The sequence below is a fragment of the Bacillus rossius genome, chromosome 3 (genome assembly GCF_032445375.1).
Source record: "Bacillus rossius redtenbacheri isolate Brsri chromosome 3, Brsri_v3, whole genome shotgun sequence".
NCBI lineage: Eukaryota > Metazoa > Arthropoda > Insecta > Phasmatodea > Bacillidae > Bacillus > Bacillus rossius.
Genome location: NC_086332.1, coordinates 23,371,817 through 23,397,917, shown reverse-complemented (window position 1 = coordinate 23,397,917; position 26,101 = coordinate 23,371,817). Strand labels below are relative to the sequence as shown.

The window sequence follows — 26,101 nt, the reverse complement described above, 5'->3', positions numbered from 1 at the left end:
CTGTGATGGTGGGTGGTAAATTTGGGTTAGATTCTCCTATGTTAACAACAGTTACTTTAAAAAAAGTCACTAAGGGCCGTATTCCAAGACACAAAAATAAGGGTTTAGGTGTTGAATATGCAATACCTGTACCCTAACCATATTCCAAGTGCACAATAGGACACGGCCAGTCCCTTATTTTTAGGGCACTGATTTTTTGTGTCCTATCTGTTGCCGATTTGATCCATTACTGTATATATATTTTTTTCCTTTTTAATGAACTTTATCGGAACTTTTACGATTACAATTTCCACCCCTAATATCATAAAAAAACAGCAAACATAAATACGGCCAAAAATTCATCGTTTATTCTTGTACAACCAAAATTAAATATTTTATTTCACATTAAAATTCCATATTTTTAAAAAATAAGCTAAAATTACGATGGATTCCACGAAGTACAATTGTTTATAGCCTCGCACAAGTCCTCGTTTAATAAAACGGCTGCCGATCTGATACCTTACAGGGGTTCAGTTAGGACACGTTTTGGAATATGACCCGAGAGTTAGGGTACGGCAGTTGCCCAACAAGGCAGTGCATATTCGCTACCTTACTGAAACGTCTTGGAATACCGCCCTAAAACTATTACTTTATTATCATTGTTGATATCGTGATCACTCTCATTTTGTTTGGTTCGGCACAGTTTTTCCAGCACTTTAATTTCACTTCTTGAGTGGACATTCTATATCCCTTGTGTAATCTATGAATACATTGTTTTGCTATTGCACATAAGCATTTTAACCTCTTTGAATGTTGTAATTTTTTATTAATCAAATAATTTAATTCTACTAACAATATGTCACTAATTGGGAAGTTATTGGATAAACAATTTTCAGCTGTAAAATATATATGTTTCGCATTGTGTCCAGATCGGCTTTTTGTTATTCGAAGTGTATCTCAGCATCCAGTTGTACAACCTGATACAGGTGTGTTTGATCGAAGAAATCTTAACACATTTAAAATTATTATAATTTAATATCTGCCCGGTTGTCTGGTGGCTTCAACTCAATAACTTCTTTCATGCTCCTCCGAAACTCCTGAACCCCCACCAACGTATCGTTAAGCTCTCTCACCAAGAATCAGTGCTTCTCTTCTGCTTTTATGTATTTCAGTTATCAGTTTGTTTGAATTCAACATTTACTTGTTAGGTGCATGTAACAGACTTTGATGCGGTTAGCCTTAAGGCCCGGACCAAATCAACATTATCATTTCATTAACACAGCACATTCATTATTATACATAACAGAACTTCACGTAATGCAAACTGACTAGCTACATTTGTAAATTATGTAAAGCATTTACATATGCCCAGTATTGGGATTAGGCAGGGCTTGCTCTAGGATTAACTCTGACTTAATACTATGTTACTGCTAAAACAGTGATAAGTGTTCCGTCAATCATAAACTCCAATGTTTGACTATGTTGTAGTTGCTTGGCTTTTGGGTTCTAGCCGTGTCGAAGGTGAAGATATCAACATTGGTTTGGTCGACTTTGTAGTAGGTAACTGTTCCCTGATGATGGTGACTGCAACGTCGACCGAAATGTCGGTGATATCTTCGCCTTTGACGCAGCTACAACTCAAGCCAAGCAACTCTAGACAATGGCCATAAGAGTTTGCGATCTTTACGTTTTACTATGTTGTAATTAATTTGATTTTTAAAAAAGACAAGCTTTGACTAAATTTTCCCAAATTTGTTTATGTTCTTGCGATAGAGTTACCCTATAAACGTATTGGTGCACATACCTTAAAAAGAAAAAAAAAATTTTTGCATTTCATTTAAAAATTCCTGTGCTAGGTATAAGTACCTAATAAATTTTTTTTGTAAGTATTATTTTTTTCTTATGTAAACACTACCAACTACAGCAGCAATCATTTCTTAAATGCCTACACAACTATATGTCTGTTTTAGCCAGGCCACTGTATTAGTTTTGTATTGTGTGAATGCTTATGCTATGTGCAACTACTGTGTTGATTGTGTCTGGGCATGTAGTTTTGATAATGAATAACCAGTCTGATAGTGGTGTATAAACCGGGACAAAATGGGAAGTTATATGGACAGTGATCAGCAGGCTAGACAAACGAGGTGGAACAATGAGTGATTACGGAAACATGTCAGGGGTAGTGTGGCAGCACGAGCCTAGGGAGATAGGAGCTAGTGAGCTAAGATGAGTCTCCCAATTGATCATTTGAAGGCTTGGGCAAGTGTTGGATGGGATAATCATGCTGAGTAGCAGGGAGACTTGTTCATTACTTTTTTGTTATACTGTTGAGACCAGTGGAGGCAGTATTGAGTTGTGTAGAGACAAAAGTATTTAGTGACCACATATGAGTAATGGAACTAGGAACGAGGAGGCGGATATATAGGCTAATAAATTAGGAGCGGAAGGATACATGGCGGCAAGGCGTGACAGTTCACTATTGATAAAGGGACTGTAAGGAAATTGTGTAGCCTTGCTGCTGGTACTGGAACAGATGACGGAGAAGTTTGTGCCATCAAGGAGTGAAGTAAAGGAGGGACCATTTGTACTGTGGCAAGAAGGTTAAAATGTTGAAATGGAGGTGTATAAGACTGCAGGAAAGAGTCAGAAGCTTAGCATGAAAGAGGGGGTAGGGAGAAAACCTAAGTAAGGAGCTGGTGAGGAATACAAAGGAGGCAGAAGTTGCGTACACTAATGGACTGATGGGGGAAAGGATGAAGGGAAATGGGGTGTACCTGTACTGATATGTTAGGAGGGTCAAGGGAGTTGTGAGATTGGCTGTATTGCACTCGGGATGGAGAGAAACATCCGTTTTCTCCGGAGAATTTTTATCTTGATTATTATGTAGATAACTGGTCTACATTTAATATACATTTTTTTAATGTTTTTTCCTGTTGGGTATTTTAATATTACAACCTAGCTTCTAACTGCAGATATTTATATTTTGGACTTTTTTTATATTTAAAATTAGTATACATTTTACCATATTTTCATATCATGTTCATAAGCATTAAATCTGAATTGTAAATTTATATTATATATATTATATTTTATAATTGTGTATGATTCATTAAATATAAAATTTAAGTAATTAAATGTCATCATAAGTCATGTAGCCTATCTTCTTGCTGAGCATGGTGACCCCACATGATTTTACTCTACATTCTTGGTTAACCTTCGCCATCTTTGATGGTGTTCAGCTTCTATTAAGGCCTGTTGAAATTATGCCAGTGGTGAAATGTACAATTTTTAAATGTAGGCCTAGTGTGTGTTACTTCCACTTTAATCAGTAAGTAAGGTTGCTAGGGCCATTTCTTTTATATAAGTAGTATTTTGTGAAGTAAGTAGTTGGTAAAAGGATGTTTCAAAATTTTTTTTTAGATGAATTCAGAGTGCTGGACTTGAGGAAGAAGAAAGTACAAGCTACCAAAAGAAGAAGAGTCGAGAAAGGAACTGTGTTGCCACCACGGTGTGTATTTTAGAAGTCGCGGTGTCCAGAGTATCGTATACAATATGTCCAAGAAGTTCTGCTCCATGATGAATAGTATTTACATTATGAATTTGTTGTGTTCGCTGCTTAATTTCACATAAGTCTGAAGGTTGGTGCGAGTTGTTTGGTACATGGACACACTGGATGGGGGAGGGGCTTTCGGCACACTGCTAGTCTTCAGTCCTGATGCGGTGGTGTGGCGTATCATGAATATTCTTACTATTCACCCAAAACTTCAGACAATCAATGTTAGTCAGTTACAAGCATATTCAGAAGGCTGGATGCTCTTGCGATAAGAATTTTATGAAAATTTTTTTTTTCCTTTTAATTGTGGCTTTTAGCTGGTTTTACACAGCCTATGATTTCTGGATGTTGTAGTGAGCTGGTGAGTTATAACTGGGGTCTTCCTCTTATAATCGCCGATACATTTTGTCACTGCCCGTAATTAAGAGTTTCTTGTATGTCTCTACTCACTTCAATGTCGACAGACCCCAAACCCTAAGTTCTTTCCATTGAGCAATATTTCTCTTTTGCAGAGTAGTATTCATATTGAAGTTCTTCGAAGTCATGAGCAGTTTTGCAAAATTGAATTAAAAGGTTAAGGCTCAGTCTCACATACAATGCATTTTTTAAAACCTTTTTTTTATGGGGCCATTTGTAAAATTTAACTTGACACCTTCCTTGTATTTGTTGTTAGCCACAAATATTTTCAATAGGTAAATCACTTAGTGTAATATAATAGCAGTATATCATACTGCTATGATATTACACTAAGTAAATATATGTTGAATATTTATGGTATATTTATATTTATGGTAAAATAGCAAAAGTAAGGGCAGTATCAAGTTAAAGTTAAAAAAAAAAATCCCTTTAATAATAGTAATGATGAAAAAAAAAATCAACATGGAATGTAAGATCAAGCCTAAGGTAGCCTAGTATTTTTTATGTGTCATAGGGTTATTCACAAAGGTTTAAGTCAAAGGGACTACCAAAGTTGTAAAGTGGACTCTCAATTAATTGTATTGAATCCTGCTGCAGATTGGAATAAAACCCTTAAACCTTGCTGCATGAGAATGACACTTTGTAGTTATTGTGTCTTAGGGCCCAAGTGAGGATTTAAATAATGTCTGTCATTGGTTGAATCATTGTGACATTTTGTTTTATTTTGAAATGAAAAACTTTAATACTTTATGTCAGCTAGAGACTTGATACTCGTAAATTGTGTAATGCCAGAGATTAGACTCAAACTGTCAGCGATCCGACATTGTTGTCACATGGGCGTCATACCTAGCATGCATGGCCGTTGGATATCATGTATGGGTTTGAAGTTACAGCTTTGATGGTCTTGAATTTATTTGACACTGTAGTGTTTCAAATGGAAATATGGGTAATTTCTTTCAGAAAAATTTTATATTGTCAGGTTTTTTGTTTTATTTTAATTTTTGTATCATAATTTATTTGAAAGTAGATAAAGTATAGACAGCATATAAATTTTTTCACATAGTGACTAAGGTTGCTGGAACATCACCTATGTACTGTAAACTCCTTATAAAGTTTTCCTTGTTAATGATATAGAATTTTTCCGCTTCCTCCTAATTTTTGGAAATAACACTTGGAAGTATGTGGCTTTACACAATGCTTTCAATGGAGTGAGGTGGTGGTTGGCAGGACGAACCAGATGCCGGTAGACCAGGACTGGAGCAACGTGTGGCCAGGACAGAGGAGCTTCCATCCTGCCTCTGTGCCGCTGCCGATCCGGCAAGGGTACCCCAAGAAGAGGGACGTTCCCCCGGGGAAGTTTGCCAATGCAGAGCTGATGAAGATCCCCAACTTCCTGCACCTGACCCCTCCGGCCATCAAGAAGCACTGCCAGGCGCTGAAGCGTTTCTGCACGGCTTGGCCGCAGGGCCTGAACCAGGAGAGGCAGGAGAGGCTGTTCCCAGTGGAGGTCTTGACGAGCGACTACTGCCATTCCTCCCCTACCATCAGGGACCCCATGGCCCGGATCGTGACCGTCAAGGTAACTCGTGAGCACTTGGTACTGTAGTTGGGATTTCATGAGTGCTTGAGGCATTCAAAAAACTTACGATTTTACCGTATCAAAGGTGTGAGCTAGATTGTATAAATTAAAATACTTAAAAATGTGAGTATTAATTAAGTTTTTTTTTTTAATTGTGTGTTCTGTGCTATAGACCTGTGTTAACAGGAAATATTTTTATGCATTTCTTACACTTTGTATGTAATATCTACTTTGGTGGCGGGTTTCAGAAAACGAATCCAAGCACGTTATAGAGTGCATTTTGTTTCCTTTGTTGTAAGTATTGGTCTAATAACAGTTATTATTTTATCTTTTCTATTGATTTAATTAGCTATTTTTCTAGCTTGTTTGGTGCAATGTAATCATTAATTTTGGCTGAATTGTGGATTGTAAACTAAGGTTTCTGTTAATTAATTTTTGTTTGCTATCAGAAGTTTTCAACTTGATTTCCAACATACCTTTCTACATCTGTGTGAAGTTAGTTAGCACCAAGCAGTGCATTCTTCTACATTTCACTTTGTCTTTTGTTCAGTGTTTCCTTGTTTGATTGCTAGTCTCTTAGAGGGGTCGGTCGACTCTTCAGGAGAATTTGCAGCAGCTCTTCTGAGGCTGGGTAGCTGCATGCTATCATGCAAATTTGTATCATATAAACGAGGCATACAACAATTGAAGACACGGAGCTTCTGAGAGATATTTTTTTACTTAGATATTCACATGCATAGACACCTTGATTTTTGTTAATCATCGCTAGAAAGTCTGGCTGGTTCTTTCAAGTTCCTATGTCATCGTTTCTTTAGGACACCATTGTCATCACATCTCATCTTTTACCACTTACTGAGGTTGGTAATACCTCATACCCATTTTTACAAGCTCTGTATATTTCTCATTTTGGATTTTAGAAGGTTGCATTTAATGGAAAGATTGATTACTGTGCAGCATGTAATTGCTTCAGTGGTTTGGTATAGTACACTTTCATAATTTTCTCTGAGATAAATAGTTGTTGCAGTTAAAAGGACCATCTGTGTCACAGTTAATCTGTTTTGTCTCCTAAATAACCGTAATGGATCTGAGATTATTTAGATACGTCTAAAGCCAGTTATTCTAGAACTATCCAATATTAAAGGGAACTGGATCATTTGGAACTGAACATTAAAGTAAATACTAATACCTTGAAATAATTGATTTCACAAGTGTATTTAGCAGCTCATTATAAGATTTAAGAAAAATAAGATTTTTTGTACAGAAACTTTTTTATGTTTTTATTATAGTTGATTGAAATGTTGCTAATTTGTGATATTTTCATTGCATTATATTTATGTATATGGTTTTGTGATTCCCTATATCCCTAATTGGCAGCATTAATCTTTTTGCATTACAATTTCAAGATTCATTAGGTAGTTATTTGTCATGCCATATTGCAACATTAGTGAACAGTAAAAAAAAAATTGGAAATTCTTAAAGTTCATGCAAATACAAGTATTTTTTTCATTATATTACCATTTGAATTATAATATATATGAAAGAATATGACCAGTGTTGAAAAAAAATATGAATTAAAAAAAAAATGAGAAGGACTCTATCCAGAGATCCAGCGATTACGGAGCTTGAACGCTAACCACTTGACTACCGCCATCTTGTGTGCATGTTCACAACGCACGGGTACATATTCAAAGCATAATTCTTCTATTGCGATTGCCGATTATCTCGAAAATGCCCAAGCAGTACGCCGTACTATTTACACATAATGTTGTCCTATTGGACTACTAAAAGTGTACAAAGTTTGAATAAAATCAGTGATCAGAACGTGTAGCTTCCCCTTGTAAGTTAATTTATCACCAGCTGTATTTGGAAGTGTGCTTTCTTGGCTAATTTTTAAGTTTGCTGAGGTTAGCTATTTCTTATTTGTGTGATTGCAAAAATAAGTGTAGCATTAATTTTCAAATTTTATTAAATTATTCAGTTTTTCTATTAAATTTTTAAGCAAAAAGTCTGTTATAATACTAATGATCTATGTTTTTGGTCTATGCCTAGATAAACTATTAAAAATTATTTGAAGTTATCTCATCAGGCACCAAAAGTGTGTTGACAATGCCATTGTTGTGTTGGAAAGCATGTGTGTACTAGTTCAAGTGTATTAAAGTAGAAGCTAATATAATGTGGTTTGATGTACAGTGAATTCTGATATTATGTTAAAAAAATACATATGGAGATGATGTTAAACTTGTTGTTGGTTCACTTTAATATGACGAATGGTGCACTCTCTCTTTCTTTTAGTGTAAACTATAAACTTTATTTAATTATAGCATAAAGTACAGCATGCGTACAACAGTAAAAAAACTTTTTTTTACAAGATGTAAGATAAACATATTGGAAGGAAGCCCCTATGCTAAGAGAGTAAAGATAGTTGTACTTCTATCTGGTAAGTCATCATTTATTACCTACCTGCCAGAAAAAGTGTTAGTCTGTATCAGGGTTGCTGAGTCTTAACGTTTTCCACCAGATCTGTAAAAGAATCCTCACTGCTTATAATGTGTTGCATGCTGTGATGATACCCTCTTAACTTTTGTATATGTAAACGTAATGAGAAATACTGATGATAATTTTAAATAAATCTTATTCGACACCTTTTGTTTCCAAACAATCTGGATCGAGGAAGCTGAAAACTCTCAACTTGTACACCTGTGTTGTGTGCTGTTTTAAAATCACATATGTATTCAGCTTGTCAGCGTGCTGACTGATTTAATCTACTTCTAACAACTTGGCTGATTCGCTTCTCTGTAAAACACTCTTTTAGAGGTCAACACAGGTATTTCACTGAACATCCCCGTTAAATCAGGTCTTTACTGTATTTATATATGTAGGGCCTGTAGTGTAACGTATACTACCGTACTGTATTTACCTGCATATGGGTCACAGATTTTATGCCAATTTTTTGTTTTAATAAAATGTACTGCGATCCATATGCAAAAATTTCCATTTTGGGTAAATAAAAATTAACATTGCACTGTTGTGGTTGACTATATGCTTAAATAACTAGCCTGTGTTGCTTTTAATAAATTATGACACAAGTAAATATAAATTGTATAGTTAAAATATCTCAGCAGTGAGTGTAAAGCTTCATGAACTGCGCTGTTAAGCTACGTCTGCCGCCTGTCGGGCGGCTACCCAGCCAGCACCGGTAAGTGACATGGCTGACTGTTGCTGGGCTTTGGCACACGGCAAGAGCGGAAATCTAAAAATAAACCAGCCGGAGAGATTGGGAAAGAGGGAAAGGGAGTGCATGCATGTGGCCACACAGCAGTGTTTATGGTTCTCCCTCCCTCTCTCGTGTGAACTGGCACCGTGACCGTACACAATAATCACGTCTATCTTGACAGGTTATTGGGACGTAACCCTGTCCAAACATTGTTTTTTTCGTGAGATTTCCTACGCTTTCTACTGCAACATTTCATTCGTGACAAAACTGCTGTAAAGGGCGTGCTTGTTTTTATTGAAGAAACTGACAATAAAATTGACAAGGAAATAGTCCGCAGTCTTTTCTCTCTTGGGGAAGACGTGAAGGAAAACATGGGTATAAAAAATAGCATTTATTCCTTGTAAGGGTAAAGGGGGAGGAACAGCCAAAAAGGTTGAAGAGGGGAAAGATGGACATCAGTGCCATTTCGTACGTGGCAGTAAGCTGAGACACGGACCATAAAGACTTCACTGTTATTCTACTGGATAGTTATATGGCGCGACTCATATTCGAGGGCAACCCTTACGGTGAAAATGTTAAGAATTATTTTGCCCAAAATTAAGGGTGTGACCAGTACGAAGGAGTGACCCTTCTGTGGGTAAATACAGTTTGTCTTTCTGTAATACTGAAATTGATTTGTACTGTTAAAGAGTTTTAGACATATTGGCCTAAATACTTATAAGGTCATGTTTTCAAAGGAAAATAAATATATACTACATTGTCAATATCTTTAAATTTACTCTCAAGAGACAATTGGTTTAGGTATTTAATTCTTGCTAGCTCTTAACACCACTATACTTTGTGTCTTTTTATTTAATTGTTGAAACTATTGTGAAAATAATTTAGTAATATGATCGATTTCAATGACTGTTGTACTAATGGTCAGCAACTATTTTAATGACTTATTGACTAATGAGGTAAGTTACATAATATGCATGATGCTAAAAAGAAGAATACTGCTTGTTATTACCAGACATAGAGGGATTAGGGGTGCCTGCTTAAGTCAGTCTTAATGCTCCCACACTTATGTGTGTAAGAAGTTAAAAACAGCTTCAGTGATGGTCACATCAATGTATGTATGTTGTATGCTGCTGTTGTAGTTGGTGATCCAGCTTTCTTTAAATTTGCAGATCAAGCTTAAGGACTTGGAGTTGGACAGGCATGCCAAGGACAAGTTTCTGCGGTTAGTCGGAGATCGCTACAACCAGGACACTGATGTGGTCACCATCATGACAGACCGCTGCCCCTTGCGGCAGCAGAACTACGATTTTGCCATGTACATTCTCACCGCTCTCTATCACGAATCATGGGTAAGCTGCTGCCTTTGAGATGTTTAACATATTGATTTATATTGTGCACCAAATGATTTACTACAATTTTTGTTTGACAGTGTCATTAATACTAATAACGATACCAACACATTATCATGCATGAATAACATATGTTAGTATACTATTTACAATATATTGTTGAGTTTATCTCTAAAACCAATATCAAAGTACTAGTGACATAATTTTATAGCCAATACAGGTACACAAAAATGTCCAAGTAGAGATAAGGAACAATTTTTTTTTTTCTTTCAATGTTATTTGAATATTTTTTGTAGAGGGAACTAAAAGTGAGTGAATTACTCAGGTGGTGTTGTGGTGTTTACCTCGAGTAATTGCTGATGCAAACCAGAATGTGAACTGTTAGCTGGCGGTAGTGAAGGATGTCATCGCAAGCGTGGTGTTGCAGAACGTGGAGCCGTGGGAGAGCGAGAAGAGTGAGGTGGACATGGAGTACTACGACTGGGACACGAGCGTGTCGCGGCAGTGCGTCACGACAATGCTGGGCTGGCCGGACAAGGACTGCGAGCCGGGCCCGGATGACCAGCCCCACGTGCTCGAGTACAGGGATGCCGTCTCGGCCCTCCGCAACGAAGGTGAGACGGTAGACTGGCAACAGACATGGCTGAGGCTGACGGCGAATGATTTTTCAACGTAAATGGCAGGATTTAGCTGATGCAAGCAATGACACGTGCAAGTGTTTTCTAATGATATTCCAACAGTCAATCTGTATTTTTAAAAACAGTTAAAAAGTGGCATTTATATGCAGACCTACAAATCATGAAATATTAAAATCTTTCTGCTTTGAATTTCAGATGTAGGTACAAAGTACTACCAGATTTCAGGGCCATTGAAACAAACCAAGAGCTTTGGGGCAAATAATTTTGGCGAGTCCCCTCCCGATTACCTAATGTACAGCTTGTCAATCCCCACGATTAAAATGAAATTTTCATGACTTTAAACATTACTGTTCTTAACTGTAAATGTGATCTGTGTGTGTTACGTAACTTTCTAATGATTTCTTTTATCAGTAGACATGTAATTTTCTTCCTATCAGAAAACAAAATCTCGAAACTCAACCAGGCCCCTCTGGTGTCTAGGACTCAGGGAATTTGGTCGACAGTCCTTCCAGATTTTATAACCTCAACAATGCACCAGTTGCGTCTGCCATGAGACACGTTTTGTACAGTTCTGTTGGTAGATAAGCAGTTTAGTGTTGGTGCCACAACTTGTGTGCAGTCTGTAGACATAATGCCAGCACACCATCGTGTGGCAGGGAAGTGTCTTGTTGTGTTGAGTGCTTCTCATCACTATCACAAGAACTGACTACACAGGACATGTCAGACTGCATATTATTGACACACAGTGAATCCAGTCTATTATTTCAAACTTAAACATACCAGTCACTTGCTTTTTAATTGGGACAGAATCAATACGGTTGTACCTAAGATATTAAAAATACTGAACCACTGAACCTATAAATTTATGGAAGTTTAATTCTTAAATCGAACAAAATTTTAGTCTCCATCACTGTCCCTGAATGCTAGTACGTGAGACTCTAAAATGATTGATATTTTAATTTTGAAGTAATATGCTCCGGCTTAGTTCAGGGGAGGGACAAAGGAGACACCGTTCTCCCAAGACTTCTGGTCTCGTCCTCAACCTCTTCAGGATACTCGTACCGTCTTGCTGCAGAAAAAAACTAACTACGACCCAGGAGGAATACTACTGAAGATCACTCTTCTGGACATCTTTCAGGATGGGCTGAAAAGTCTGTATATTGGTTGTATCTCACCAGCGTCGACAGGAATCGCTGCATGCAGAAGATCGGTCGTTTTGAAGCACACAAATGCAGATTACGATTTCCTATAGCCCGTTTGGGGTAAAGTCGGACTGTCTTTACTGAATACTGACAGAAAAGCTAGCTAAATATGCGATCGCAGCGTCTCTTCTGGTCCTCTGCGCACAATTCCCGCATCCAAGAACTGCAGAACGCACGGGGGAATTCCGCTCGCTTAGCCGATCCAAATTTCCAGTCTCTCCTTTTTTATCACTCTCAAAAAACCAAAAATGTCTGCCCAGCGAAACATACCAACTAGGAGGAATAAATCAACAAACTCTTTCTTTACCTGACGAAAATGCAAAACTTAAAGACTCTAGCTAATAGCGCCCATATGCTGAATCGGTTATAGACAGAACAATATATATGAATTAATTTTGATAAAGAAGAATAACATAACAGATATCGCTGACACCTAGTTACTTGTGGCGTATTTCTGGGTCATCGCACTAGTATCATTATGCATTAAAGACAGATTTTATACATATTCTTAGTTATATAACAAAATACACATGAAGCTAAAACATCATGATGATGATGATGATGATGATTGATGATGATTGATGATGATGATTGATGATGATGATGATGATGATGATGATGATGATAATAATACCAAACATGTAAACATGCTTCAATGGTTACAAGATTATCAACTAAATTTTTGGGTACTTCTGTAATAAATAATATTTGCATGAGTGAATTAATGAGAGGAGGGAATTCCCTTGCTCATGAGGAAACGTATATTTTGCTACCAACAAATTTCTCTCCCTTGAATATAGATGTGTGAGGATTAAGTAGGATGATATAAAGAATGGAAGTAATAAAAAATAAGTTTTAAATAAGTTGCATTAATAAATGCTAATTTATAAAATAATAGATTTTTCCAAAGCCCCTACCTATTGTACAGTAGAATCTCGTTATAGCGAGCACGGTAATAGCGAGAACACGGCTATAACGAGGTATTTTTGAGGAATTTACGGCGTGATCGCTTAAAGCGCGCTTTTGTTATTTGTCTGCTTTATCTCCACCCCTCTCGTTCGCCACTAGACATCTTGCCGTTGACGCCTGTCACATTCTTCAGCCTTGCAGTTGCTACCTAAGTGCGTGGCTTTAAAAATAGAATCCCATTCTTTCTTTCTTTTATCAAACATCCGTTAGTTATCTGTGCCGTCTGCCGTGTGTAGACAAAGTTTGAGATTGGAACAGAAACAACGTAAGAAAGTATTTTTTACAAATTAGAAATATGTTTTTGATTTTATAATCGCGTATTTTCACGTTTTTTTTTTTATTGTTATCTTAAAAGAGATAATATTAAAAAGCCGCTCTAATGAGATTTAATTGTTTCTTTGTTAACAAAAACTATTAATCATCAAATATTGTTGATTGTTTATATTCTATTTATTATTATTTACGCTACGGCATACTGTACGCGTACGCAATACGACTGGATTCGTTGCTGCAACATAACATAGCATGTTATGCGGTATCAGAAGTAACGAGTAACGTAACGATAGTAACGAGTACTAATTGTTATAGTAACGAATACATACGGGTACACATTTTTTCGTTACTTTTACACCTCTAGTAGGCACTAGGTACCGTATTTATTTCCGAATCGCTAGGACAGTTTTCTTGTAACTTTTGTTTCGGTCAGTTGTTGGGGTATCTGTCCGGGAAAGGGGTGGTGATGGTTTGAGTTTAATCCCAAATTTATTTTCTTTAAAAGTTGACAGGTTTCTTTAAATGAAAAAAAGTATAGTTTTCCAGCGACTATTTCGTTTGAGGCGTACGTGCGTTGCCACAGCCGCACTCCTGCAAGGAATTAAATCGTCGCGCTACACTAGCACCACCTGTTTGCAACATCCCGAACCAACATGGCCGCCAGCAGACAGCCCGCGTCGACGATAGATAGCAGGACAATGCTGCGTCGGCCGCGGGCTGAGATGCTATACTACGTGGCGTGGCAGGGTATTCTGGTTATTTTGACGCAATCGGTGATCGCATCCGTACTTATGGGGCATCGTTTTAAAGAGAATTCACACATCTGCTCACAGAAATTAAGATTTCGCTAATATAACCTGTTATTTTCCTATTTTACAGGTTTAAACACAATTTTTATGCTATTTTCGGTTAATTTTAATTTTTGGGGGCCAAAATTTGTCCAATTCGGTTATAGCGAGGACACGGTTATAGCGAGGATCAAACCCGGAACCGTGACACCTCGCTATAACGGGACTCTAGTGTAGTTGTTTTGGAAACGGTGAGTGTTTCATGGAGGATGCCTTTCATTTACTGAACAGCAGGATTGAAACAATCTTTGTTGTGTGCTTTCCTACTGATCTGTCAAAATTTAGTGCTAATACTAATAAACTTGTATGCCATATAGACTTTGTGCACTAACTTATGGAACTTGAGTTATGTTTGACTAAACTAATATGTAATATTTATTTCCAGTTTTTTTATGATGTTCTTAACGTATTTTTTCGAAGATACACTGTGTGTATATTGTTTCAGGAGAAGATGACTACACTCTCTACAAGTACAAGCAGTCTGTGAAGAAGCTGGTTGGTTTACACGAAGACCAATTATCTGCTGTTGCTAAGGCATGACTATAGGGATTTTAAAAGTTCTAAGAGAGAACCTTCAGACATTAGTCATATTGGACAATGTAGAGATCATTTGAAACACGAAGTTTGTTCTTATTCAGCAGTATTTTTGTCGGCCTTAATTCTAGAAATAGGTATTTATAGCTGTGCAGGTACCATAATGTTACATATGGTTTGTAAAATTTTTGTATCTGCAGCAGTGCCAAAAACAATTTTATTACTGGCAGCACAATAAATTGGTTTACAAATACATGTCAATTTTGCTGTTTTTTAAGTTTTTATTTCATGTTGTTTGTAGGTATTTCCTCAGAATTCATGGTTACATTCACAGAATGACTTTAAATTAAACCTTCAAAATGATGGCAGGCACAAAACAATAAAGGTACTACAAGCTAGTAGTTACATGTGTGGCTATTTATAACTGTACAGGGTAATCTACCAGCTTATATATTTTTTTTAAATGTTAAAAAATAACTTGCAGTTCAGGCACAATGACTCAACAGGACAGGAATATTGAAATAAATATTAATGACTACTTAACTAGTCTTAAACTCTTATAGATCACCCCCATCAGTTGCATATGCCGACAGTGGTTACTCTTTTAGTTTTGTAACAAAGTGTTCCCACTCAGTCAGAAGCATGTTATTTTTCAGTATCTCTCATCATTTCAAAAATAACATAGCTTCAGTGTAAATTAATTTACACTATTTAATTCACAGTAATGTCTTGTAATTTTTAGCTGAAAATTACCAGTGATATTCAACAAGCCAATCAACTCACCATGTTACTGCTTCTGGCTCGTGCCACAAATATTTCAGGAAATCAAGTTGCTATGAAATAAACAAGGTTCAAACGTTCAAAGTCAGTGGTAAGCTTGAATGCAGTAATGTAGGTATGTACTTCCTCACGTCCGTCATAAAAGTAGGATAGTGTTTGAGGTGGTGTCAGTCATCATCAAAATGCCGGTATAAATTATTCAAAAAAAATTTCACTCTTGACACTATATTAACAGTAAAATATTTGTATTGTGTAGCTGTTGTACAAAAAGAAATGTTTCACATAATGGTAATACAAGATGGGTTGTTGCTTTCTTCGGCAAACATTTAATTTTTGTCCCCGTGACCCGTGCACTTTCTTCCAAATAGCGACTCCGTGGTCACGGGTCATCACGAGTAATAGGTGTATTGTCTTCGCACGCGGATGCATGCTTGTGTTCAACGAGCCATGGTTCTTCATGGCAGTGTACGGGACTGATATAAGCACAGCGCAGTTGTCTTGTGTTGGCAGAGCTGAACTTGCAAGTCATCACACTGCATCTTTCATTTCCTAATCCACATCGCTGAAGGTAAGTACAGTCACCAACCAAAAAATTACTTGTATTATTTTATTGGTTTTTATTTTCATTTCATTATAAAACTAATAGTTTCTGGTTTTAAAGGCACACAAATGTTAAATATTGGGTACTTACACAATTTTATATAGAGCTAAGAAGCCTGAAGTTATTATTTTTGAATAATTACTTAGCTTCCTTAACAAGAAAATTATTTTTGGTCTGCAATATAAGGGTTTTATTTGCACAGAATATTTGAGCACAAAAAAATAAAGTGAATTATTAAAAGCAAATCAGAATGGCCTTCAGTAATGTGTAATAAATTTTACGCTACACTCATACACCACTTACGTATTTCTTTTAATACTGTATCCTAGTTACTTTGATTATGTAATATCAGTGGCATAACAAATGGTGGTATAACATTAGGACACCACCTCCCCTGAAATGTTGTGGAACGTAGTTACTCTTTACTTTCTTAGTAACACTTCAAATACTATGCACTACAAAGTAATTCAAACTAAATGAGGATTAGTTTAAAAATAAAATTAGTTTTTTTATTAAAAACGTAAATATATTTTAAAAGTCTTGGAACAAGCACATGCAAATACTATATACCAGATATGGTGTTATTATTAGCAATATGTGTGTACTGCCACGGAGCTTCACATATTATATCATGTAAAACATTGATTAGTCTGCTGCACATTGGTTAGTAACCCAACTGTACCAGCGTTGTCTCCAACTGTGTTCTGTGAGCAGCTCGGAGCATTTATGCATGCTGGGTTGAGCACAAGTGCACAAAATTGTGTGCCGTGAACCACAAACAAGGTCTTGGACACAGCGAAGATCATGCTTCGCTGGAAGGGAAAAAGAGATAAGAGTACCCATCCTTTTGTGTGGGAACTAGCACTGCGACCTTGCACATCACTTCAAACTATCTCAGCCAAACACAACTATAATATATGCACATTGGTGCTACCTAGTTGAAAGCAGGTATAATAAATGTGAACAATTCCAAGAAATTAAAAAAAAGGCCATAAATACAATATGTACAGATTAATGGTATAGCTTACTTTTAAGGCATTGTTTAATAAACTATTATTTAGATAAATAATTATTTGCTAATTTGTGCTTGTCCTAACATCACTCTATCTCACTAGGGACAAGATCGTATGGTGAATGGCGTTAAAACCTAAATACGTAATACTAAAAACATGTCAATACACTATATTGTATATAACACCAAAATTCAGGTTAATACACTACAAAGCACCGAAATGCAACTGAAAGCACAATATAATTGGCATTTTTATCAAAAATTAAACTCAAAAAACTAAAGAATTCTTTTAATATATTAAACTCGAGGAATGTAACATATTTAGCATGAACGTTGTGCCAAAATTTTTTTACCACTTTTTTTCTTTTAACTGTTATTAGTAACTCATTTCTACATTATGGCATTGGTGACTTGATGTAAGTTTTTGGACATACGCCATTGCTAAGAATTCTTAGCAATGGCGTACATCCAAAAACTTACATCAAGTCATGCACTCCCATTGCACAAATCTTTCAAAGATAACATTATGGCATTGGTACATTTTTCAAACACACAATAACTTGTAGATTTATCATTATTGTTCAGAGTGGTTATAAATGCTTATAACAAATTATTATATCATAAAAGTTCACCATGTATCAGCCACAATAAAAAGTTGGCAGCACTGCAAAATGTAATGTTTAAATCTCTGCTGCCACGGGGACTGCAGCAGAGGATAATGAAAGTAGTGCACTCGGGGTCTCGCATCCCACTGTCGTGCACATACTAAACCTCGGGCCACTGTCGTTGCAGCGCCCACGACTGACGGCAGATGTCGGAGGCAAGAGGAGCCCACATGCTGGCGGACGTGATGGCAGGCGTGAGTGAGGCGGTGGCCAGGTCTCTCTCCGTCTGCGGCCCGGACGAGCGCAACAACGCCATATGCAACCTTTCCAACAGCATCACGGCTCGGGGATATGGAGGCCCGTCCTACTATTACGGGTTGGTGCACACAATGTCTCGCCTGGCAAGCCAAGTGGTAGAATACAGTACATGTCTGGATGTCCTCTATTAAGCCACACACATTCCTGAAGGCTAAATGGCAGGTGGTTGTGGAGACCATAACTTCAATAATCTCATGCTGTGGCACAAATTTGTCTTCAATGTACACATGTACAGATGTTCATTTCTGTATGCTGATTTAATGCTCAAAGTAAGAAACACATCATTTCAATATGATGCTGTGAGCAGTCATTCCTACCACATCTTGACAAATCCTGCCTCCCTTGAGCCTTAGCCAGAAGGTCCCTTGCAGCCTGAAAGCAAAGAAAGTGTCCCCACCCTTCTACCCTCAACAACTACTCTCTCCAATCAAGCCCACTGCGACTGCATTCCACAGAGCCAGGTGTAGCCGGTGGGAAGTTAGCCCATCCTACAGTTGTTGCCCTCCCTTTGAAAATGGGCATAAATCCTAGGGGTGGGGGGGGGGGGGGGGAACACCTCTGCATTTTAAAAGTCCCCCAATGTGGGGTCCGCCTGCGCTTGCAAAATAGTACCTTAAACGGAAATGAGAAATGTGATTTCATGGGCCTTCTTTGGAGTCCTACAGATTTTTGCCCAGCTTTTCACTACACGTAGTAGTGGCTGGGGCTAAACAATTAGAATGAAAACAAGCAAACGGGTCCATCCAAATTGACAAAAGTCACGTTGAACCAATAATCTATATCCTACTACCTGACGAATAGGGATGGACTTAAGAATATACATTGTGCAATGAGAATTTTTTTTTTACACTTTATAAATTGCATGCGTTGTATGCCTCTTAGGATTCGAGAGGAACTTATTAGATGCATGTGGCGACGTTGTCTTGCAGTGGATTTGAACCCCTGACCCTGCTGGCCGGCCTGGCGTTCCTCGCATTCCTGCTGCAGACCCTGCACTCGCTGCTCTACAGGGGCGGCCACGTGGGCGACCGGGCCCGGGCGGACCAGGACCCCGTCCCGCGCATCGCACACGCCGTGATGGCCGCCCTCGACAAGTATGTGCGTATCGCTGCCGAGCTGCCCCAACACCAGTAGTCACTAGGGACATGATCTTATGGTTTTATTCTTAGGTCACTTTCGTTTTTGAAAACGGGAGATTTTGTTGTTCTTGTTATACATTGTCTTGTTTATCAAGTAGTTTGTTATTCAAGAAACATGAAAATAAAATATTCCTGAATACGTATTTCACCAAAATAGTCTCGTTTTGACAGACACAAGACGCACTTACACGATAAGCATGTCTACAACAGAACTACTCAGAAAATTAAAAATATATATCAGGAAATTTTTGTGTGTCTGGATAACGTGCCTATGCCAATAATGCAAAAACCTGTTACTAATAAGAGATGCAAGATAAAACAACTTAATATATTTTTCCAATCCATTCTATTCATACATTTTGGTACACATTTCTTGCTAAATAAATTACATTAAACGATTGTATTTTTTTTTTTTTGTAATATGAGTTAATATTTGTCAAATAGCTGATTTAGTCCATGTATTTAGTTACATTTTGGTGCAAAGTGGTGTATTTTAACTTGCTTTTCGGTGTTATTTCAGTTTCATTGCAAATCACTATATAATATTGTCCCTAGAGATCACTCTTCATAAACGAGAGCCAAGTCATAACTACCTACTGTAATTCAGCTTAAACAGTGACTGATATAAATTGTACAAGTACCAGGAAGCAACATAAATGTAAAATAAATTACAGAGTTATCATACTTAAGGGTCCATTCACAAATGTGTCAATAAATATGGTATTATGTCCTTAATGAACTATGTACTTATTGAAGTTAAATAAATTTTGTTTGGTTAAAGCAGGAGACAGCTGCGAGCAGACAGCACTTGACAGAGGAGCTGCCAGACAATAATGCTCAGATTTCCCGGCGCTCCTGGCAACATGGCGAACCTGATTCCTGCTCACAGAACTTACTGTGCCGCCTGTTTCATCGCTAGCGTCAACATTTACAAAAACACTCTCTGAAATAAGTTATAACAAATCATACGTATCCAGCACAATGAAAATAAAACTGTTTTTAATGATTTACAGCTATATATATACGTCCATCATTTAGTTTTGAAAATATTTCACTTTTTTTTTGTTTTGTTTCGACAAAGCACGTCAATGTTTGGACACATCACCTGAAAGCAATCATACATCACCTGAAAGCAATCATGTTTACTTCTAACGGCTGTCCACTTGTGGCTATCATTTATTCAAGGTTATCTATTTATTTATTTTTTTTTTAACACTGAGTTCTGAGATAGCATTGCCTTAATCCTTGAGATCAATTTAAAAAGGATCTTGTCCTTCTAGTTTAGCTTGCAAAAGAATAATTATGAGGTTTTTCTAACATCTACAAATTCTCTTCAAGCTCATCTCATCTCATCTCTACAGATGGAATGTACCTCCAAAGTGATAATATCTACTTTATTAAAGATACCATTTAATTAATGTATAACATAAAACACTAAAAGTTTATTTTCTTCATGGGAAAAGTAAACATGGAACATTTAGCAACAAGATGTTTTAGGATTGAAGCAGTACCATATTAATTGTGGTCCTATCTTTCATTGATTTTGGCAAACCATATTTATGTGCATTTCTTGGCTATAGTTTCAAAAGAACCATGTGTGTCTGTTTAGTTTAAATATTAATGCTTCACTGCTAATCTGTAATAACATCACTAATAGGTAGTAAAACCTGTCTTGTAAGTGCGTATGACAAGCCAACGTTTTACGTAAATCTGCACTGCTGGAGCATTACTCTAACTGTTGAAATCTTACAGTTTTAATAACAAATTAAAAACTGATTTTTTTATTAACTGTTTGATATGGGACATTCCAGAGACATGTCAACTATGTCTGTTATAGTCTGTTATGTTCACTCTCACGAAAAGCCACAACTGGCTTGAAGTCGGGAGAAATAAAGAAGCCACTGCCTGAGTCAGGCTAGTTCAAAGTCCAACCAAAACGCTGCATTCATGGGTAAACAGTCCAAGCATGTCTTAGGCTCAAAGGCTAAGAATCTAAGTGTGGTTGCAGTCTCTAGCCAGCATATTGCACTGATTCCTGGCTATGACTAATTAAAACTGATAAATGATTGTAGGTTTTCTGAACATGTAGTTTGACACGTAATTTGCATTCTACAGACATGGCACTTGCTGACTAGTGGCGTCCTGGCTTCTCAAGACATATTACTCATTATGCTAATCACTAGTCATAGTGGCTGTCTTAAAGAGGGGGGGAAGGGGGAGGTTGATTGGAGGCGGCTAATCCAGTATGTTCAAAGTCCACCGTGAATCAGACTCAGCTATCTAGTCGTGAATCTCCGTAACAAGTTAATTGGTACATGCGGCCTATAATTAAAACACATTCCTCAGGAGTCAGCCAGTCCTATTAAGTTGTTAACCTCAAGGCATGGTTACATGGTGAGGTGAAAATGTTAGAGGTAAGGTTAGGCCCTGCACCACAAAATGATCCGGTAACACTGGGGGAGAAGATAATAAAAGGTTTGGGTGGAATGAATTATTATAATTACCAGAAATAAGTTGTCAGTGGGTAAAGTTGAAGGCTCCCTACGGAACAGATTGCCTGCCCCGGGCCACTATCTGACAGACTGCTGGAAGGTAATGGTGCGAGGGGCGAGAAAGAATCAAGTCGTTACAAAAGGCAGAAAAAAAAATTGGTACGTAGAAAAACCTTTTATTTAGATAATTTTTAATGGTTCACTTGTCTTAATAAAAACATAATCAATTTACATTACAGCTGTATGTCCTTTTTACAATGGCTTTTATAATATTAATAATAAATGCAAAGTTTGAAACAAACTGAGTCAGGCTAGCGACTATTCTCAAGGTTGGGAGGGTTGGTTTGTTGACTAGCTGGCGGCCGGCGAGTTTGTTCCGCTGGCAGGGGCGACTGAACATACACACTTGTGGAATAACAGTATTTAATTAGTGCTCTGTTTTCGTGGAACAAATTAAAGCTTTACTTGGAGGGGCAAGTGTACAAAGAAACTTACTTACTTAAGAGGAATTTTTACTTAATATATATAAATTTTCAGGAACCTACAAGATGTTTTACAGTTAGATACAGCTCAGTCGAATGTACTTTTATTATTTAAAATATAAACTGTGCTTTTTTTTTTCCCCCAGGTATAAAAATGAGTTTTCACTATAAAATAATGTTTTAGTACTACACAAAATATAGTTTCTTATAAACTGTATGCTTCTTATCAGATACCATGTGTTTTACCAAATTGTTAGGTTTTTTATGACACCAATTGATAAATATTACTTAAGTGCCATCAGTTACTGTGTTTACAAGTTCCATCAATTATTATTATTTTGTTTGCAACATTATTTTGCACTGCATTAGACATTGGGCTTTTGTTATATGTAGAGATCCATAGATGTCTTCCCTTTCGCAGCAAAGTGGGAGCTTATTCAAGAGAAAAAAGATATAGTACTATTAGTACTTACCTAACTGACTGAGAAACTACAACCCTCACTGCACTGATAAAACACAACTCGGAAATTTTTTGTGTGTAGACAGTTTTCATTGTTTAATTAGAATGGTGAAAACAAATTAAATACTCTGAAGAAACAAACGGAACAGTTTAAAATTCAGTAAATATTTCAAAATACACCAAGTTGCAGAGAAGTCAGCCCATGCAGTGAGACTGCGCGACTGCTATGCCGCCAGACCCGTACTGCTTGTCCCACACCACGTAAGTATCCAGGTCACTCGATGACACGCTGGCTCTGACGCGCGTCAGAGCAGCCCTGAAGTCTTCCACTAGCACAGGCCGTACCTTGAGGAACAACAACGTGAACAACCGTTAAGAACAACGGAGACGAGATAACAAAAAAAAAAAAAATTTTAATGCTGATTATAAAGATGAACACACCTTTTATAATCTTATAACATTAAAGGCAGTCAACACAATTGAAGTGAAACCACATTAATAAAAAATTGTTAGTAAAATACTGTCAATAATACCAAATTTTTTCAGTCACTAGAAGTAACATAAGAAATACAATGCCAAGCATTTGTTTAGTACTAAATACGGTTATCGGTAGGGATGGTGATTTTTCGTTTTCACGAAATAGATGCGAAAATATGCTAAATTATATTTTTTCCGCTATAAAATGCGAAATCTAGACTATTCCGAGATAAATGCGAAATCAAGGTAAAAAACGTTGATTCGTCTTCACTCTACACAATTTATTTACCGATTGTATTTCGTTTCAGTTCAGTATCAAGAGAAACCATCATTTTATGGCGTATTCAGCACAGTATCTTATTGTCACGTCATTTACAACACTATTGTTTGTAAATATTGAATGAAGAATGGCCATTCGTGCCTCGCGAATGTAAAAAAAGCAAAGAACAACTAGCTGGAAGAGTGTCCGTCATCTTGCAGAGTATAAGTTTTTAGGGCACCATATTGCGACATCTCTGCTTTTCCGCGCTAACAATAGTCAGTCTCATTTTCTGGCTGTGTTTCACGTGAAAGCCGCGTTCTTGTGTAGTCTGTGGAAGGTGGTGTGTTTACAAATACGTGCACACTCGTGAATGTGTTGTATATTGTTATTTCTCGTGGTAAAAATGGGACGAAACGTAATTTCCATTCGCGATCGCATAAATGAATACAAAAGTGAACATTTCTAAGAAAACGATACTAATTAATATGCAATTTATGTAATCGCCGTCTGGAGTGGGAAAAAAAAAAGATATACTTGAAAAGCACATTAAATCTGAGGGACATCAAGCTGCAAAAAAAAAAAAAAAAAAGAACTTCAACTATGGCCATGAACACGGCTAAAAAATATTTATTATAATTTTTAGTATTCAATTTATTGCACTCATAAGTGCTAAAAAGTTGTTTGGAAACCTGCCAAGATAGGCTATCTTTGTAGTTGTGCTAGATCTTTATTTTTGTGGTTGTTAATAATTAATATGTGTATTATTTAATGCTTTTTAAAAATATACTTTTCTTCAGTAATGTAAAATGAGAGAATTGGCTAAATTTTGTTTTTATAAATGCTACAAAATGCTAAATGTTATTATTTTTAATGCTATAAATCACCATCTCTAGTAATTGGTTATCAATGTTACAAAGTTTTTTTTTGGCCCAACAGGGATTGTTTGTAAGAATGGTTCAACGGTTGAGTTTAATATCATATAATGATGAAAATAAATAATATAAGTTCATTGTGGAATAAAGAAAGCAGCTTACTTATATACATAGTACAAATTCATCTGGATAGATAGTATGTCACATTGTGGGTAATTCCTGAAACTTGGGTGTATTCTGCTGTTATAAATGTATCTTAAAGTAGCAGAGAATAAAATATATTTTGCAAACCACAAGTGTACATGATTAAAAATCTTATTTACAGTAGAACCCCGATTTAACGAAGTGCTATGGTTACCGAAAATGTTTACTCTAAATCGATGTTTCGTTAAATCCGATTTACCGATTTTCAATGACCCCCGCACTCATAATCGCGTCCCTACGTTTCCATATCGTAGACAGGGTCGACGCTGATATCTTGTGCTGCCGTGCTATCTCAGACTTCGTCAACTTTGCATCTTCAACGTATTTTAATCTCGCTCGTACGACCCCCGGTTCGTACGTACACCTCGGTCGTACATACGGATTTTCAGAAACCGTGAAAAATGAGGCATAAAATAAAAGTTTAAAAATATGTAAAGTGTAAGAAATACGTTAAAGTGTATTAAAATACAGTCGCAACCTGCAGCGTTTATAACAAATACGAGCTACATACACATTGCGTCACAGTAAAAAATCAAAAATTAAAAAATTGGCCGCAAATTGATGGAAAATTTCCGTTAATAGCGCACCGTACGCGGAGAAAGGTCATTGTACTCGGTCAGCTGCTGTTACGGCGCGGCGTAGCCGCCGGCTGGCTCTCTTTGTTCGCTGAGCTGCGCAGCACTTATAAAAAACGTATTCCAAAAACTAAACACAGCGCACAAAGCTCTTACTGAGAATAATAAAGCTGTAGCAAACCGTATGTATTCGGTACTGAGTAACGGGTGCGCTATCTAGTAACGAGTAACGAAACGTTACACACGGCTGCATCTCGTTACTCGCATTTATTGTATGTTTTACGCATGCGCGCGCATATTCAATGAATTTGCGTTACAAAGAACGATGTTTGTTTATTAAGTAAAGTATAATTTGGAAATTCGTCGTCAAAGTTTTTTACTGTTTATTAAAAGTATTGTGTGTGTAGACAAAGTTTGAGATTGGAACAGAAACAACGTAAGAAAGTATTGTTTACAAATTAGAAATATGTTTTTATTATCGCGTATTTTCACGTTTTTTTTTGTTCTTATCTTAAAAGACAGTATAAAAAAGCCGCTCTAATGAGATTTAATTGTTTCTTGGTTAACAAAAACTTTTAATTATCAAATATTGTTCATTTATATTCTATTTATTATTATTTACGCGATGTCATACTGTACGCGTACGCAATACGACTCGATTCGTTGCTGCAACATAACATAGCATGTTATGCGGTATCAGAAGTAACGAGTAATGTAACGTGATACGATAGTAACGAGTACTAATTGTTATAGTAACGAATACATACGGGGACGCTTTTTTTCGTTACTTTTACACCTCTAGAGAATAATGATAATAGCGTATTGGTGTGACGTGGTCACAAGTTGAAAAAACCTGGAGGATGGGAAAGGGAATATTTGGAAACGTGTGATTATTGGCTAGCACTGTTACTATGCGGGCGTATTTGGAAGATAACGTGGTGAGTCAAGCCAGGTATGGAGAAGGTGGAGGGGGATGCGGACAAAGAAACCCTTCATGACGTCATGTGTCGCGGACAGTCTATCTATCCAGGCGCGCGCAATGACACGCACCTACGCAATTCAGTTACAACGCCCGCAGTTTTTAAGCAATTTGAACAATTTTTTTAATTTTTTTAGTATTTGGACAGATGATGCAAAGACACATATTAATATATAGTACCTCCATTCTATTACTGACACCACCAAGTGTAATTTTTAATAAGATTCCATTACTATTTACTTCCATTTTTTGGAAATCTATATTATTATTTTAATAAATTGGTGTTTT

The 26,101-nt window shown here is 36.9% G+C and overlaps 2 protein-coding genes across 5 annotated transcripts in view; one reads left to right on the top strand and one right to left on the bottom strand.

The window, feature by feature from the left end:
• The first annotated feature begins 636 nt into the window (after positions 1-636).
• Positions 637-20,030, top strand: LOC134530347 (small ribosomal subunit protein mS35). 3 transcript variants are annotated; one of them, XM_063365101.1, is made up of 9 exons: positions 637-965; positions 3,400-3,487; positions 5,177-5,528; positions 9,912-10,091; positions 10,519-10,705; positions 14,467-15,903; positions 17,741-17,929; positions 18,801-18,969; positions 19,795-20,030. In XM_063365101.1, the coding sequence occupies exons 1-6, from the start codon at positions 836-838 to the stop codon at positions 14,559-14,561; spliced, it is 1,032 nt and encodes a 343-aa protein (XP_063221171.1). In that variant the 5' UTR covers positions 637-835; the 3' UTR covers positions 14,562-15,903; positions 17,741-17,929; positions 18,801-18,969; positions 19,795-20,030. The 3 variants fall into 3 exon arrangements, with proteins under 3 accessions (XP_063221171.1, XP_063221170.1, XP_063221172.1); XM_063365100.1 differs by having other exon boundaries at positions 14,467-17,929; XM_063365102.1 differs by having other exon boundaries at positions 14,467-17,929; positions 19,792-20,030.
• Positions 20,031-22,512: 2,482 nt separating this feature from the next.
• The window catches only part of LOC134530346 (fidgetin-like protein 1), a 30,292-nt gene continuing 26,703 nt past the window's right edge, over positions 22,513-26,101 (bottom strand). For both annotated transcript variants that reach the window (XM_063365099.1, XM_063365098.1), the window contains exon 11: positions 22,513-22,789. In XM_063365099.1, coding sequence (XP_063221169.1) covers positions 22,640-22,789 — 150 coding nt within the window. In that variant the 3' untranslated portion in view covers positions 22,513-22,639. The remainder of the gene's footprint in view (positions 22,790-26,101) is intronic.